This window comes from Atta colombica, unplaced genomic scaffold (genome assembly GCF_001594045.1).
Source record: "Atta colombica isolate Treedump-2 unplaced genomic scaffold, Acol1.0 scaffold174, whole genome shotgun sequence".
In the NCBI taxonomy this organism is placed as follows: Eukaryota; Metazoa; Arthropoda; class Insecta; order Hymenoptera; family Formicidae; genus Atta; species Atta colombica.
This window is the reverse complement of record NW_017259265.1, coordinates 204,419-221,989: the sequence shown is the minus strand read 5'-3', so window position 1 is coordinate 221,989 and position 17,571 is coordinate 204,419. Positions and strand designations below refer to the sequence as shown.

General features: G+C 36.8%; 1 protein-coding gene across 2 annotated transcripts in view; it reads left to right on the top strand.

The window, feature by feature from the left end:
* The first annotated feature begins 240 nt into the window (after positions 1–240).
* Positions 241–17,571, top strand: part of LOC108686310 (LIM/homeobox protein Lhx5) — a 31,063-nt gene continuing 13,732 nt past the window's right edge. For both annotated transcript variants that reach the window (XM_018191555.1, XM_018191554.1), the window contains exons 1-2: positions 241–419; positions 16,355–16,587. In XM_018191555.1, the coding sequence (XP_018047044.1) occupies positions 247–419; positions 16,355–16,587 (406 nt within the window). In that variant the 5' untranslated portion in view covers positions 241–246. The remainder of the gene's footprint in view (positions 420–16,354; positions 16,588–17,571) is intronic.

Genomic DNA, 17,571 nt, shown 5'->3' with positions numbered 1-17,571 from the left:
GAAATTTTCGAATTGGATGTATCAGATCGAGTCATTTGATGGAGCGCAAAAAGATTTGCGCATTTCATCCATGAAAGGCGAGGGAAAAAAAAGAGAGAAAAAAAGATGTAGGTAGTTTAAAAGAGGGCGATATTGAACGAACTTGTACGGTGGGACTGAACGTCATGTCATAAGATCTCGAGGCCGAAGTGGCGGAGGTGCGTAATATGTTCTCTTTTAATTTCAACAGGGAGACGCGGTCTGGCGATGCTCCTGTCATGTGCAGGATGCGAGAAACCGATAATGGATCAGTACCTGCTGAACGTTTTGGACCGTGCATGGCACGTCGAGTGCGTGCGCTGTTTCGACTGCAGAGCCGCGTTGCAGGACAAGTGCTTCTCCAGGGAGGCGAAGCTCTTCTGCAGAAACGACTTCTTCAGGTACGTACGTATGCTGTGTGCGTGTGCTTCCAATTCTCATATGGAAAAATTCTGCTGACTTGTCGCTAATACATAGAATTATAGTTATCTTTAGAAAGAGTAAAAATTCGTAATAATTGGAATTATCAAATTAAATATATTGATAAAATTTTTTTAATAAAATCATTTATTAAATATATCGCTCTATTACTTCATTTAAAATTAAGTTTCCTACAAAAGAGGAAAATTATTTTTCAATTTAACAAAAAATTATTGATATCAATAAAATAGTATCGGCAAAAAGAACATCTATATTCTTAGTATGTGATCAAATGTTAGTTTTGTCATTTTTGTTTCATAATCCTTAAAAAATATCTTTTTAATTATGATAATTATGATGACTTTTTTTTAAACCATCCCTTTTGAGGTGTGACTTTTTTATGAAATTAAGTTAATTCACCTTTGATGATGGATTGAGAATAATGTTTGGTCATTCATGATAATAACTAAAATTACGTTTTTAAAAAAAAATTTGTTTCACTTTTAAAGTAAAATAGCAACATGATAAAGTATACTTAATGTAGATAAATGAAAATTATTAACATTGCGAAAAAAAAATTAATTGACGCTTAATAGAATTATCTGTTTAAAGAACATGCTCTTTTAAATTTGCAAAACGCCGACACTCCTTGTAAGATAATCTGAATAAATGATATTTATTAGAAATTAATTAATCATTACCGCATAAATAGAGAATTATTATTATTGAGGAACTATTAATACCCCACATATAATTAGAACTCACGTTCACAATCTGCATCATACATATGCATCGATGAATATAGATGCGATTGATATAGACTATACGCGACTATCTTTTCACTATGCCAGTACAATCAGAAATATATCTTAAAAACGCCAATTTATTAGTAGCTCAATAATCAATGCATAGCATACCTAATATATAAATATTTATGATATAATGATAAAAATTTCAAATTTCCCCATAATTTTTTTTGTTGTCTCTCTCGAATCATGAAAGTTTGCGTTATTGAGCGGTGAATACCTTCGGTACCTTTTCCGATGATTTAGTCTTTCCGTTTATGATCTATCGACAACGAATCACATGAGAAAGATCAGTGTTTTTGCGTGATTGAACAACGGATTGGCGATTTGAGAAAATGGGATCTCTCGCAAAGTATTAGACCTTGGCGTTTTTTCGTCGAACAACGCGAGCGCCGTTTCGCTCGGCCTGATCTTAACCCAGCGTTACTAAGACTAGGAATGACAAACCTCGGATATAAACATTATTTTCACAATTGTTTTGTCATTATAATTAAAAAAAATTGTTTTATTAACTTTTAAATGATAGCAACTTTATTGATATAATTTAATCCGAAGACCAAACTTAGTTTAAAGTATTCTAAAAATTTTACATTGATTTCAGTTCTTAAATTAGCTAAATTTTAATAAACATCATCTTAGTAACGCCAGGTTAAGAATAGACTTTATTTTTGTTCGACGATGCACAAATAGTGCTGTTGTGTATAAGTGAGCATCGGAAACTTGTAAACTTGCTGCATGACGCGTGTTTTAGTTTTTGCGTATCTCAAAAAAACATGAGTGTCCGTCAACGAGTCTCCAGTGAATTTTTACATGCGACACGATTCGTCGAAAACGTGAGCACGAGAGAATTTTCGAAATGCGGATTACCAGCAGCTTGCTTTAAGTTAGAAGTCGAATCACATTCGGGAGGTTCTTAAGCTTCTCTCGTGTTGTCGGAAGTTCACCGGAAGGAAAAGTAGTTCAACCTAGTGATTTGAATTAATGATCGTCGCACATAGAAGCGATTTAAACGGCTCGGCAGCATAGTGATTAATTCAGACACCCGTAGAGCAAATTGCTTTCAACGTCGTTTTCGGCAGTTACTTCATTCCTGCGCCTATCTCGCGCTGTAAAATTAGTGAAGGAATAATAACTCGATACATCGTTGCAAGCAATTCCGTAACATGTTTGTGGATATTTCTTTCAAAAATTCTTTCTTTCGTACATTTTTAATTTTGTATAAATTGATAAAATAAATGACACATTCCGTAACTTGCATTGTAACATTGTCAGGAATTATCACTGTTCTTTATTATGTGTATTTCATATTTGATTGTAAATTATTATCAATGTCATTATTAATAGCATCATTAATGTTGTCGTTATTAACACCATAATTTATCTTTAAGGCTCAATTTAAACTTTAACTTAAACCAACGATTAAAACAACGCTACGCAAATTATCTTACGATAGATTGTAGCAAAATATAATTATAGTTTTCTCAGGCGCTTATAATTCTAAAAAAAAAATCGACATCGCTGCAACCGGTCTTCATTATTCGCGACGCCATGCCGCCATAGATCTGTCGCATCCTACGGTCCTTGCCGTTCCACGTGGGTGGCGAACTATGATATCACCGTATCGATTAGTCAAGGCGAAAAATGGCGAGTTCGCCGCACCGCGCTGTGGCGAATTCAATTTCGCGGCGGCAGTTTTCTGCGGCCAAGCCGCGCAGATCGTTTGCAAACAAAATCACCGCGTTCCTGGACACGGTTCCGCGGAGAGGAAGAGGTATTCGCTTCTTTCGTGACTTCTGGAAATGATGAACGATCCTCTTTGTGACCGGCGGGAATCGCGCCGTAACACGTATGATCCGGGGGTCGGTGGAGGAGGAGTGCCTCTGATACGTATGTACAACGAGCGTACGAATGTATAACGAACGTGTTGTATACTTTACGAGGCAGCTACTTTGCATCTTCCGACCCGATGAAAAATTCATCAGCCAATCGACGCGATAGAAAAAAAAGCGTCGCGATTATAGGACGCGCGATTCCTGCGTCTTTCCGCTCGTCAACGATGCGATTGCGATGGAAATTGCGCGATTTGTTAAATTAGAATCGGATAATCGAGTAATAAATTAATTAAACGCGAATTAAACGTTATTAAACTATGCAATATAATGTAGAAACTAATGTAATATGTAGAGCATCATTAAACCGATGCGATGGTCACAATATTCAACTATAAAGACAATTTTGACTAATCTTCGATTAACTGAATCGATGATTAATTACTAAAATTCCTAGCTCTATATAATTCGTTGTTTCTAATCCAATCTCTTTCATATATATTAAACAACAAAAAATTAATTCTATCCATATTAATAATTATTATAAACATTACTTGATAAGTTAATTAGTCGAAATTTGATCGAAATTGCCTTAAAACAGAGGTAGATATTCATTTTAATACGCGGAAATGTCTAATTGAAATTTCAACAGGATTTTCTCCGTGTTTCTATCCTTATCTCCGCAATACATGAAATTCTAATTCGGATGGGATGATCAAATCACCAAGTCGGTTTAATGAACGTTGGGGTATAAGAGCGGGACGTTCAAGGACGGTAATGTCGACGGAAAAATACATTCGATCACAGCCCGAGACCGCGCTCGGGAACTTCTATAACACCACTGGGAGATCCTCCTCCTGGTGTAGCGAGTAGTTATACGTGCGGTTATGGTAACCGGTCTCCACGAGTTGCAGCAAGGTCCTTAAAGGTCGATAATGGCCCCGTGGCGTGGCCCACGACGGGCCACTTCAAGCACGATCAAAAGGGCCGATGTCCCCGTTTCGACGCCACGCCACGCCGCGCCGCGCGGAGGACCGGGCCATCGACCGCGGCGAAAATTATTACCTTAAAATATGGTCCGCCATTCCCGAAATGCTGATGAAAACATTACCGGCAGACTCCGCACTGTGTCATCCGTGTGCGACCGACAAACGATTCGTGACTCTGTACGAAGAGGAGACAGGCGAGTGTCGTTCGCTCGTTCATTCGCTGATCCTCTGGCGCGGACAGCTACCGAAAATTAATGAATGAATAATTCAATGGCCGACGACGGGTTGCGCAAGACGGCGCTGCTCTACGGACGTTATCGATTTCTACCTGTGGCACTCGGCAAGTCAGTCTTGACTATTTATGAAAGTTCTAAATTACGCTATTCGTATTGAATTTTCAGTCTCTTCCTCAGATTTCGTAGATTTATCGTTATGCCTCGTTAACGGTATTTCCCAGATTATCGAATTATTTTGAATAAGGTTACAATTGTAATGTTTGATGTAAACTATTATAATTTTTTTGAGAAAGCAATATACTTTAATTTCTTTTTATCTTGTTAATATCATTTTTTTTAATTGCTTAATTGTCGTAGAAAAAAATTTTTACGACAATGTGAATGTCCTAACTATGTATTCACAAAGTTCAGATAACAATTTTTATGGATTATTTTGAATATTGATATTTTCGGTATTATTATCTCTTAATTCCTCTTGATTAATGAATCCTTTAACGCGAAGAACTTTCTTATGTGTTAAAGTATAAATGAAATTATCCATACTTTCTCTCTTTTTTAATTACTTGTCTATCAAATGACGTGTTTCCCTATCTACATTAACTCTTGATGTACTCTATAATTGTTAATTATTAATCTGATTTAGATGAGATATACTATCGAGCTCGATTGGTCTGCGACAAAAATAATCAAATAGAGAGTAACGAACTTATCGTTGTAATTCATTGATTTGCCGACGGTTTACGGTATCATCATCGACGTGTTGCCGATGATTGCCTTGATCGTTACATGGATCGTTACGTATGCTACAATGTTACGTTGTGCGCGACGTTGTGCTCACAATTAACATTATTTTTCCGCTAACGAAGCAACGCGTGCTTGTCGATTGAATGAAAAGTACTCACGGGTCCAGTTTGCCTCAGGGACATGAAGTTACTTTACGTAACGGCGACGACGGTAACCGACGGAAATATTACACAGGCGATATTAGTGTTTTACGAGGGTGCTAAATAACGTGATAGGATGTAACTCGAGGTACGACTTGCGAATCCTTTTTTTTTTTCATCGATCACGACACGCGAATCGCCGTGATTTCGCAATAGTTATGCGCAGTAAAGTGCAATGCATGCAAGTAGAACAAGGATGATGAAGAGTTCTTTTTTTCTCGAATTATTTCATGATGAATCAGAAATATAAAAAGCTTATCACTTAATATACGCGAATTTGTATTAATCGTCAATACTCAATTTATTAAGTAATTATGCTTTTCACTTTTATTTATAAGAAATTTTGTTTTTGCATAAAGTAAGGAATTTTATTTCAAGATGATTGATAAAAATTTCTAGGAATGAAATAATTTACGGATAAAAATCGAAAATCACAAATCTAGCCTCTATCTCTCTTTTTCTTTATTTCTTTCATATTTTCTTTACGAGATTATTCCTTTCCAAATTCTTTTGCTTTTGTTAATATTAAATCACGGTCGCGGATATCGATATTTTGTCGAATAATTGAAGGATCACCACATCGCTGGGGCTTTTCACGGCAAAGGGCGCCGACGTGGCAGGCCCATTGTCCTTTTACTCGACTCTCGACAGTCTCGGCTCCGCGGGAGTGGACCCATCGAAACTCGAACGTGGAAACATTATAAATGCGGCGTGACGCCCGCTACGAGTCGTAGGAGAAGTTTGTTGGGCGTGACGGGGCTGGCGCGGGTCGCAGGGTTGGCGAACGTCGGCGGGAAGAGGAAAGGAGAGAAGGTGTAGCTCTCTTCAGGGCCCCGTTTCCCTTCCAGGAAGGCCCAGCAATAGCATCGTGATGCGTATATGTGTTCGCCCGTGTACGTTTTTATCAACTACTGACTGTTGCATCACGCCGGCCTTTTTATTCGCGATTAACAAGAATCGCTCTCTTGCTCATTTATAAACAGCTGAGAGAATGATTAATCACGCGTACGAATAAGATTGAGTTGTTCTCAGTATTGTCCCACTGAGACAGTGCGTAATTTAAATAATTACACAGTAACAAGGAAAGTAAGACATTAGATTTTTTTTTTTGCGGGGGTACTAATGTAATACTAAATCCGATAATAGGCAGCTAGTTAGAAAAGTTTATAGAGGTTTTAGTAGCTGTAAAGCGTCTCATATTGGTGACAGCTGGTCTGATGGTACTAATCGCATTTTTTACGAGGTGCAGGAAAAAGCAGCGTAGGAAAGACTCTTGAATTCAAGAATATTCCGAATTAACGAATTCTTAAACCAAAGTAATGTTTAAGTAATACTATATATAATCGCATTGGGAGACAACAGGTTTGACGATGCGGCGAAACAAAGTCATAGACTTAAAGATAAAGAAAGAGAAAGATAGTAGAATCGAAGAGAGGAGAGAACTGGAATGATTTGAATCCATTTGCTATGCTCCGATAACGAGCCGGTTGAAAAACGGTGGAATAATGATATATAATTGACAGGACTATAATAAAACTAAATGCAATCCGTTACCGCGATTATATACCGAAGACAGATGCGACGGTGGACACCGAGAAGAAAAAAAGGAGAAGAGGGGGAAGAAAAGAAAAAGTGATTATACGAAGGCGGGTAGGCACGAAAGAGGAATGGCCTAAATTCAGAGCGACCCTTTATCGCCTCCGCCTCTTGAATTTTATGCGGAGGCTCTCGTTTCTTTCCTTTTTTTTATTTACCGCGTTACGCGCCCCGTTAAAACGAGACACATGAGCCACATTTCGCTGTACCGCGACGTGGAGAGATTATGTATGAATGCGAGGCATTTTTATGCGTGCAAACAGACGAAAAACACGAATTATGTCCGGTGAGAATTTTAGGGATGCTATTAGATGAGCGACGTTCCCGCGCGCGTTAATGTTTTATTTTTCGACTCTAATCTGCATATAACTAATGCAATTTGTTATATTCTTCCTATTATGTTTTAGCCCTCAGTAGGAATTAATTTTGCATTCATCTCTAACTCGTGTTAATATTGAGCCAATCCAAAATATAAATAAATCTTAATTTATTAATATTTATCAATATAATTTATTAATACATTTATTAATATTTCTGTAAAAAAACGAAATATTTATATAATTTTATTTGATGAAGCGATATCATTTAATTTAGCTTTTTCCTTTTTCGAAATTGTAACGCACAACTGCAAATGTATGTATTCCTCTACAACTTTTTGCTATGGAGAAATTGAAGCTACTCTTCAAACCCGCCTGAATGACATTATTTAAAGTAAGATAGCATTTCTGATTTGTAGAAACCAGATCTATACAGATCTATACAGCAGGTAATCCCTTTTTATTTTCCACCCTTTTTCAAATATGTGCGATCGTATCCGCAATCATCGATATCTCACGGATTAATATCCGCGAGATTGCTGGAGGAGATGCAATCGCCCGATAAGCAAGTACGTGAGTTATCTCGCGGATTCAACCGGCGAAAATTTAACCGTAAGTTATGATCGCTTTAAGCAGAGGTGTCAGCGGCGGCTATCATTACCTTGAACTCTGTAGCCGCGATTGCGGGAAATACTTCTCAAAGAAGAAGACGCCGCGTCGCGGAAGAATACTGCTACACGCTAATTGGATGCAGTTAATTAGAATCCGTTCGTGCCGCGAATAATTCCTGACGTTGCGAGGATATAGACGCTAAATCGTTAGTAGAAAATTGTTAGAAACGGAAGAAAGTATCGCGCTGATTTGTTAACAATCTCAACACAGAAGCGTGAACTTTTTCAATATTTCAGAATTTTTTTCTTCTAAATTAGAATTATCAGAAAACGATAGTATAGACGATATATATATATATTACGATATTTCTATATATATAAATATTGGATACAACAAATGAAAAATAGTATTTTTTTCTCGCCTACTCTCTGTTCATTGTTCACTTTGTTTTCTGAAAATTACAATGTAATATCACAAATTACGTAATAATGAGGATTAAATGAGTGAATTAAACGTAAGCATCTAAGATAATGAGCATAAATAGATAGTGAGATTTATTTGACCCCGGGATTAAATCCGTGTTAAGAAGGATTATGCTCTAAGTAAGTACAACGTAGCTGACAACTTAATATAATTGCAAGCGTACGACTTTGTCTTAAAGTTAGACTCAAGGCGACAACGCACGAGTTCGTAAAAGAAGTTTGATAAAGGTTAATAAGATTCATACATATCTAAATTACGTAATGTAAGAAGTACGGAGATCTTTGTGGAAAACCGCAGCGACGGTCTACTAATACCGCTAAACGAAGAAAAAAAAGAATGTATTGTAATAATAAATAGTCGAAAGAAAAGGAATGTTGTACGTACCAATTATAAATCGACCAATGATAAGAATTATGGGAAAAAGAGAGAAAGAAAGAAAGAAAAAGAAAAAGGGAGAAAGAAAGGATCTTACTTTATACATGGAAGGGTTACTTGTCTGTTCCGCGTTATCGAGCAAATTTATATCTCGCTGTCCCCCCCGGTGATCCCTCTTTCCCGCTGCTGTCGTACGTTAGGTAGCGAAGGGAGATTAAAGGGGTAACAGGGGGAAAGAGAAAGGGAAAACGAAGGGAAAAAAGAAAATGGAAGGAAGAAAAACGAGAAATATTGTATCTTGAAATATCGGTGCCTGCGGCGCTGCATGGCGAAATGTCCCGCGTAATGTATGCACTGCCCGCGAACGCGCTTTTATTTTTCCGCGCTCTTGTATTTGTAGAAGATTATCCGCGTTGCGTCGTCACGGCATGCGCTACGTACCGTTTATTTTCGGTTCCGCATTGCGTTCGAATCGTCAGAGTTAAACCGACTTGTTCACGATACAGTCTAGTCTTCGTACAGTTGTATCGTGCGAAAAAAAAAAGAGGAAGAATGAGAGAGACTCGGAATTAAGAAGACGTGAAAGGCACATTATGCTTTGGATATTGAGATTTGCTATACCAAGTAAATTTTGCGGATACCAAGTAGTCTGGTTCATAAATGATGTATCTTTCTCTGCTTAGTAAATTTTGTAAAATTAAAATACTTGGAAATTTTAAATTAGACCTTTGTAGTAGAGTATTTTTTATTTTCTTTCAGTGTAAAAGTTCCTTTTTAAATTAAGGATTAAGAGATCTCTGTAAAGATTTCTAATTATGAGAAAGAGTGAATGAGTATTTTTATATAATAATGAAAAGTATTATATTTCTGTAGTATCTATATATATTGGGTTGTCCGGAAAATTAGTGCCGATTTTGAAGGAAAATTGAAACGCAGAAGATTTAAATTTTAGTATACATTTATCAAATTTAAATCTTTTGCGGCACGAACTTTCCGGACAACCCAATATCAAAAATATAATATACAATAATAAACATATTAATACAGAAATCGTTTTCATTCTTTCTCTCTGTCAGTATTGTACTAAAATAAAACATGAAACAAAAAATAATCACTGATCAAAAGCTCTCAGTTGCAAGAACAAATTATATAATAAATGACATGGCATGATAATATTTATATTTAGTACATTACTTTGTTATCTAGCTCTACATAAAACGTCATTTTGATCAAGTAAATGAATTTATATATAAAAGAGTCCCTCTGAAATTAATGTTTTATAAAATTATTGGTCAATTAAATGGTACTCTTTAATATTCGTTTTTAAGAGTCAAGTGCATTCGTTATCTGCTGCGCCACATTCATGATTCCGAAATAATTCCTTGCGTTACAAAAGAAACGAATAACAAGAAGAGATCTTCTCGAGCATCCGTCTCAGGATCGTCCATAACGTGAGACGCGTATGGTTCGTCTGCCCGCGATATCACACGGATACATGCGCGTACCCGCTCTCTCTCTCTCTCTCTCTCTTTCTCTCTCTCTCTCTCTCTCTCTCTCTCTCTCTCTCTTTCGGGTCCGTGGCAAATCGGGCCCACCCCCTTTCTTTTTTCCCATTCGGGCCCGCCTGTCCTATATTTCTTGCTTCGCGCCGGAATTCCAGACGCGGCTCTTTACGCTCTTCTTCTTAAAGAAGGAACCTCCCGATTTCCCCCCCTTAGTCCCACTGCCACCCCTGAGTTTCGTTCCTCCCTTCGATACACACGCGTGGGACCACGTAAGCCTTTCTATTAATGATTTTTACGGCCTGTCTTCTGCTGGAACTCTCTTTTTTTCTCCTTCTTCTCGACGAAGACGAACTTGTCTCCTTTTAAGAGAGAAAAGAAAGAAGGGAGAAAAGATTCAGTATATTATATAGAGATGCCTCGGGGGATGCAGCGCCATATGCAGTTGCACCTGCAGAAGTCCGCACGGTCGCGACTAATTACTATGATCAATTAAATAATCTCTGTAATTAGACCGAATTGTGGACGTAATGATGGTCGTCATTGTCCTCGTCCTCATCATTATCCTTGCCGTCGAAAGCACCACTGAGATCACCTCCGGCGTAGCTTCCGCGATGATAGTTTCGTTGTTCGGACCGTGAGCGTTAATTCGGACAGCTTGATGGATAGTTCGGCGAGAAAAAGCGCGCCGCGTCCGGCTGATTACAGGACGCTCTCGCCAAGCGGCGTCTCGCAATCACGCGATCCGACATCCGAGTTGATCGATAAGGGGCACTCCCTCGGCTTCTGCCGTGGAAAACTGCTTGTTCTCGTTATCGATTCGAACGGGATCGCTATCGACGGATCACGCTTGATCACGAGGTTAATTTCTGAAAGAATTCGCCAATAAATTTGCAACGAGATGTGGATATAATAATAATTTATTATTTTGTAACGCATGATTTCTCTAATTAAAACAATTTCTTTAAGGCTCCTGAGTAGTCATCATAACCATATTGAATCGACATCAGAAGCGAGAAATGACACGTTAATTTTTATTACGTAAATAAAATAAAATGATGAGATTGCTTTAAAACATTTTAAAAATGGACGAAAACAATGCTTATTCCTGACAGTCAGTAAATAATTGTAAAAAGTGATAAAAGGCACGTGTAAATGAAAATAAGTTATGCATTGAATAAAAGTTTAATGTGCCTTTTATCATTTTTTACGATTATTTTCTGACCATCGGAGGGGATAAGCAAAGTTTTCGTTCGTTTTTACAAATATTTAAAAGCAATCTCATCATTTTGTTTTATCCAAATTGTCTTTATTTATAAATGGCACATCACGATTCAATATGTGACTACTCAGGAGCCTTAAACAGAAACTTTGCTTAAATAGGAATTTAAACAAGAGAAACTTTAAAACTGAATTTTGATCGTTTCAAATTCGATATTCAATGTCAATGATATGAACCAATTGGATATATTCGAATTTTCGGTGGTATTGTTTTCGGTGATATTTCACATTTCCTAATTGTCACGGTCAGAATATCGACGCCAAAAGTATTTAAAGTGTACTTAGCATTTCTAATTGAATGATAGCATTTATATGTTGATGAATGACGTTCACTCGATATCGCGATGACTGGTCCAAACGCAAATGCGGGTCGCGAAACATTCGCCGCGAAAAAGTATTATGCAACACTGATAATCAGCGACTTTTTGCGTACCGCTGTTTCCTGCAGAAGGATGTGGGTTGTAAGGTACTTGCGCCGCAAAATAGATCGTAAGACATTAGCGTGTGCACCGATAACGCACTTGCAGCTTTTTGTTTTACATTTTGTTATTGTTCACAGCTGCCTGACGCAATTTTTAAATAATAATTCTTTTCTTGCTTTATAAAAAAAAAGAGAAAGAAGAAGCATTTTTCTCTCTATGATTTTCTTTTTCATTTATGATTAATATATTCTTTAGATTATAAATAAAGAGGCTTAAGGCGCTAATCAAAGCGATGCTTTCCCACATTCTATTTGTACCATTTGTACATATGCGTTCTTATGAGAGGTAATCTCGATCAGCGTACAATTCAATGCGTACTTTTACGAGAGATATCCATCTTGCCTACGAAAGGAGAGAGTTGGAGTGCTCGAGCACGATGGACGATGAAGTCCCGACGTAGGCAAGTCGCGACGCAATACGCGAACACAACACAATGTTGCTGTAGACACGTGTAGCAACCTTTGATATTCACCGGCTATGCGCAAGCAACCGGGCTCCACCTAAACAAGAGAAAGAGAGCCGTATCTCTTTGAGATACACGGCGCATTTTCCGTGCTTGACTTTCTCTCTTTCTCCATCTCTCTGTCTCTTTCTCACGCTCTTTCTTTTTCATTCTCATTCTTCCTTTTCGCGAAATGCACGTCAACCACGGGACGTAAAATATTTCAGAGGCGGTTAAAGGCTGCGGTGGGAAACCTCACAGAAATGCTCGCGGTATGCGAAGCGGATTAGAGAAAGAAGCTACGCGTTGCGTCAAGTTCTTAAGTGCGACGAGCACGATGAATAATTGCCGATTCATCAATGGCTTCATGCGTATTTGAGATCCGTCCGTTAAATCGCGATAGTATCGAATTACGGATTTGCGCGAGATGCGGCAATGCGATGATAATTAATATCGAAATGAATCTCGAGAAAAACTCATCAGGATGGCAAATATAACTCGCGAAAAAAGAATTTTAAAAGAACGAGACATCTTCGTGATGTAAAGCGATTATTTAGTTATTATTCATAAAATGTTCTAATTATTAATTCGTTTAGCGATCGTAGTTTAGTTTGTTATTTGCATCATATAGCGCATTCTCGCCTCTGTTAGCTGAAATATTTAATTTCCATTAAAAGCAAATTAATTATTCGATACACTTTCAATATGTCACACACAAAATGTGATTTTCGCATCGTATATTAGAACTCGCTGTGTATGATGAGTTATTAAATTTTTACCTTTTCTATTCATTCATGCTACATTCCTTTTCTTACTTCTTGCGAGATGAAAGAAGTCTTCTTATGCTCGTTTCAATGTAAATTAACTTTAATCTCGATTCAACTTACTCTTCTACATCTTTTTCTAATTTTTAGAACTTAAAAAAAATGAAGCATTAGTTGAATCGAAATTAAACTACATTGGAAGAAACGGACATTAAGTCTAGTTTTTCATTTTCTGTTAACTTATAATTTAGACTTAATTTTACTTAACCTAATGATAATATGTAAAATGTATGTTTTTTAATTATGATTATCAAACTGATGGCAATTTCAAAAGTTCTCTACACTACAAAACCATCAGTTCATTGATTCATGATTAACAATAGAAAAATATAATTTTTACATTATCATTAGATTAAATCTAATCATAGATCCATCAGAAATGAAAACCTGCCTATTACAATAATTTAAATCACACGCGTATTGCGACTTCCGGACGAGTTTGAAAATATTATGAACAATATGTTCGAGGATTAGAGGTACATGGAACGCTTAACAATTAACGGGGTAGTTCACAAGGCATTAATAATTCACGCGATTCATGAATTAGTTAATATCGATTAACGGCATCGCATGTAAATACATAGTGTAAATGTAACATCACCGCACGTTTGCGATAGTTTTGTCCTCTTTTTTTTCTTCGCTCGACGATGCGGCGCGGCGACGCATTGCGAGACGTCTCGCACTTGCATTCCCATCGGACGTCACGCGTCCACTTGGTAATAAAGCGCGGCGAATTGGGTCGCTTGATACGGCACCCGGCAGCAGTCAATAAAGGGAGATTCCACGGGATTTATTGTACGTTCAAACGTCGACGCACACTGCGCCTAGACGCGACCGAGTCAGGTACACCGAGAACAATTAGGCTAACAATGACTCTTAAGCGGCGTCCGGGTCACGGCTCCCCGGTGTTGCGCTTCCTATTTCTACTTTACAAGTACGTACTTTTTATGGTCGATTGCGCGATAATAACATTGCTGAATGAGAAATCCAAGTTAAAAAAAAATTGTGATTAATACGTGCACTGTTTTACATTTTGTTCTCTTGTTTCCTTTTTTTTCAGATACACTTTAACGTTTGTAAACTAGTGATTGTGTGAACAATTAATAGCGTTGAAATTTCAGTAGCCATTGTGGAGTAGACATTAAATTAAATTAATAGACTATGAGTTTAAAATCACAGAATCACAAGTAATAAAAAAATATATTTTTTACAGTTAAATAAACACATAACATGCAATATCAAAAGTAAATTGTAATAGTAATAAAGGTGAGCATATGAATAAAAAAATTAGAGGAGGATTTCGACATTTTTATATTCGCAAAATGCTTTAGCTCTTGTACTTTTCAATCTCAACGCCTTTGATTGATGCTGTTAATGGCGTTGATTACAAAGTATCAAAAGGCAGGTCGATAAGTATCGCCCTACCGAATTGCTAATAAGCGACCGATTTCGTGATCTCTCCGACGATCTGCCATCCGCGTTTAACTTGTTTATTGTTGGTGTAACGACGACGGAATGAGGAAGGGGGATCGATTGAGATGTCCGCTCTTCGGAACACGCCAGCCCTAAGGGCTCCAGCTAATTGCTATAATTAATTGCGTGATTGCTATAGTTAGATCGATCCGGATTGCCAGTTAGAAGAGTGTAGCTTCTGCCACTATAATGATACAGTCACAAAGATACCTATATTGGTTTGACGATTGTTCCGGCTCGATTGAGAAACGCGTCAACCCCGGAAAAGTTGCAAACTCTGATCATTTTTCCTATCCTTTCTATTTTTTTTATTATTTCTTGTAATCCTATAATTTCAATCTTTTTTATATATACAGTTATATTTTTAATAATTATATAATTTTATTAATTTTAATTTGGAATTTCACTAATTTTTATTTTACAGACGTGCATAGACATAAATATTGTTTAATATTCTACAATTCAATATTTTTATAATTTTCAAAATTTATCTCTATAATTTCTTTATTAGTTTTTAATTTTGTTAATTAATATTTATAATTCTACAATATAATATTTATAATTCTACAATAATGTTTTCTCAATTTATCACATAATTTTGTAATTTTTTTGAAAGACTATTTTTCACAATTAATGACACCATTAGTATGATGAGTTGTCAATGACGCAACGACGAAGTAGAAGAATATTTAACGAGAGATCGGTAAAGCATCTGAAAAAAGCAAGGCGCTTAATGATTCGGCGAGGAAGAAAAAAAATATCGGGTGGAGCGGCGGTATGTTTTTACGACACGGTAGGGCCTCGGCTTTTTATGCCGGATCGGAACATTAAACCGCCATCTCTTTAAAAGCACTGTATTTCTTTCATCGACATTTGCGGTCCGACTGAGTTACAAACAGAACTTGTAACTTTCACATTCTATGAGTTCTCTACAGTCAACTCGGGCAATCGAAGGCGTTTATTGAGCGCGGCATGCGCCAACTCTTCCTGCAGTCAAATAATTTCGGTGTACAACACTTTGGAGTTTCGCAGAGTAAATTGCAGATTAAAAAAGATCGCGCCTCGCTATTTTCCGTGAGAGGTCTGTTATCGAGCTGAGAAATATGATCCATGGCAAAAATTCTTTGAGAAAAATCATCGACAGCCGCGTCGTACATGTGATAATAACACGTTGTGTGGCGATACTTGTGGTTTAATGATTAGGGGTTCGCGTTAACGCGCCACAACGAAATTACAACATCACGGGATAGAGCATGTCTTCACGAAAAAGAAAGAAAGAGCGAAAAATCGCAAAATCGGAGGACTTATGATTAACTTCCCTCATCTTTTATGTTTAATACTAACCTTTCTTAACAATTTTGCTAGGCGTCCTCGCTGAAACTTCAACAAGATCTGAAAAAAAAATTCGAAAATTAAATAGGATTATCTGTAGTCTAGCTATAGTTTAGAAATACGGAAATTTTCCTCCCCCGCGGAAATTCCGTGACGTAAACTCACAGCTGACACTGGACAACGGATGTTTTAGTTTGTAATTCAATATAGAATTGTGTTAATATCACTTTTTATATTTAAATTTTAAGAGAATCAAGATATATTTTTTTCTAATGGAGATTTATATCTCTTTATAGCGCAAGAATAAGCTCTTTGACATTTCAGACACCCACGCGCTCATTATCTGTCCTTTCAACAGTACATCAGCAATAAATCTGTATTATGCCCTTCTAGGCGATACGGCACCAAATGCGGCGGTTGCCTCCAAGGGATAAACCCACAGGACCTTGTGAGGAAAGCGAGGGACAAAGTTTTCCACCTGAATTGCTTCACCTGCCTGGTGTGTCGGAAGCAGATGAGCACGGGCGAGGAGCTCTACGTCTTGGACGACAACAAGTTCGTTTGCAAGCAAGACTACCTGTCGGGCAAACCACTGCCGGACACGCATCACGTGCACGGTCATCACGGTGAGTCAAAACTACCCCCCTCCCCCTCCCTCCCCCTTTCGTTATTATCTTCAGTCATCTTGTATAACACTATTATCTCGACACGATCATATTATCTCACTTATTTATACATGTTTAAATCCTGCGATAAAAAAGCGATGAAACGAAGTTAATTTTTGCATAATAAATTCGCGTATAATTCGTGCAGAAAATTAAATTGCAGCTATGTCAAATAATTCGAGTCTTCTATTATCCATAGTGGAGTTAATAAATAATTCTACGATCGAAATAGCAAACAGAATCGAGAAAGTAAAGTTAGTCCACGAAGAGGAGGCACTTTGGAATATCACAGTTCGTCTGTGTACACTGTCCGCTCCGTTTACAGATCGATTCGTCGTGGGATTTAAATTTAAACGATATCCTGAGAATCCACGTGGTCTCTGTGTTTGTCTATTCTTATCTGTTACGAATCGATATTATGATTAATCTCATGCTGTTTTTAATCGTTGATATGATCGCGATGTTTTAGAAATATTCAGCTTTTATGTACACGTATAAAGTTTGACAACTATTTCATACATTTATTTTTTTAAGTTGGATGTAAGGGAGACAGGGGCAAGTTGATACAATTTTTGATTAGCAATTTTTTCCATTCTAATGTATACATTTAAATGAATGAATATATATATAATATATACATTGTTTCAAGTATATTCTTATCTAGGTAGTCAATTTTTTCTGATTGTATCTATGTCTTTAAATACTAAAATTAAGATTTTCTATCAGTAGGTAAATTGTAACAATTTATCTCACTATGGGGTAAGTTACATTTACAATATTACTTGGAAAAAAAAAATATATATATATATACATATATATAAAAGCAAATTCAAGATTACAATGAAATCAAACATGAAATATTTTACAAGGAATATTTATTTTATAATATAAAATTAAAAAATACATTATTACAAAAATTTTTTCTTTAATTAATTATTAAAGTTA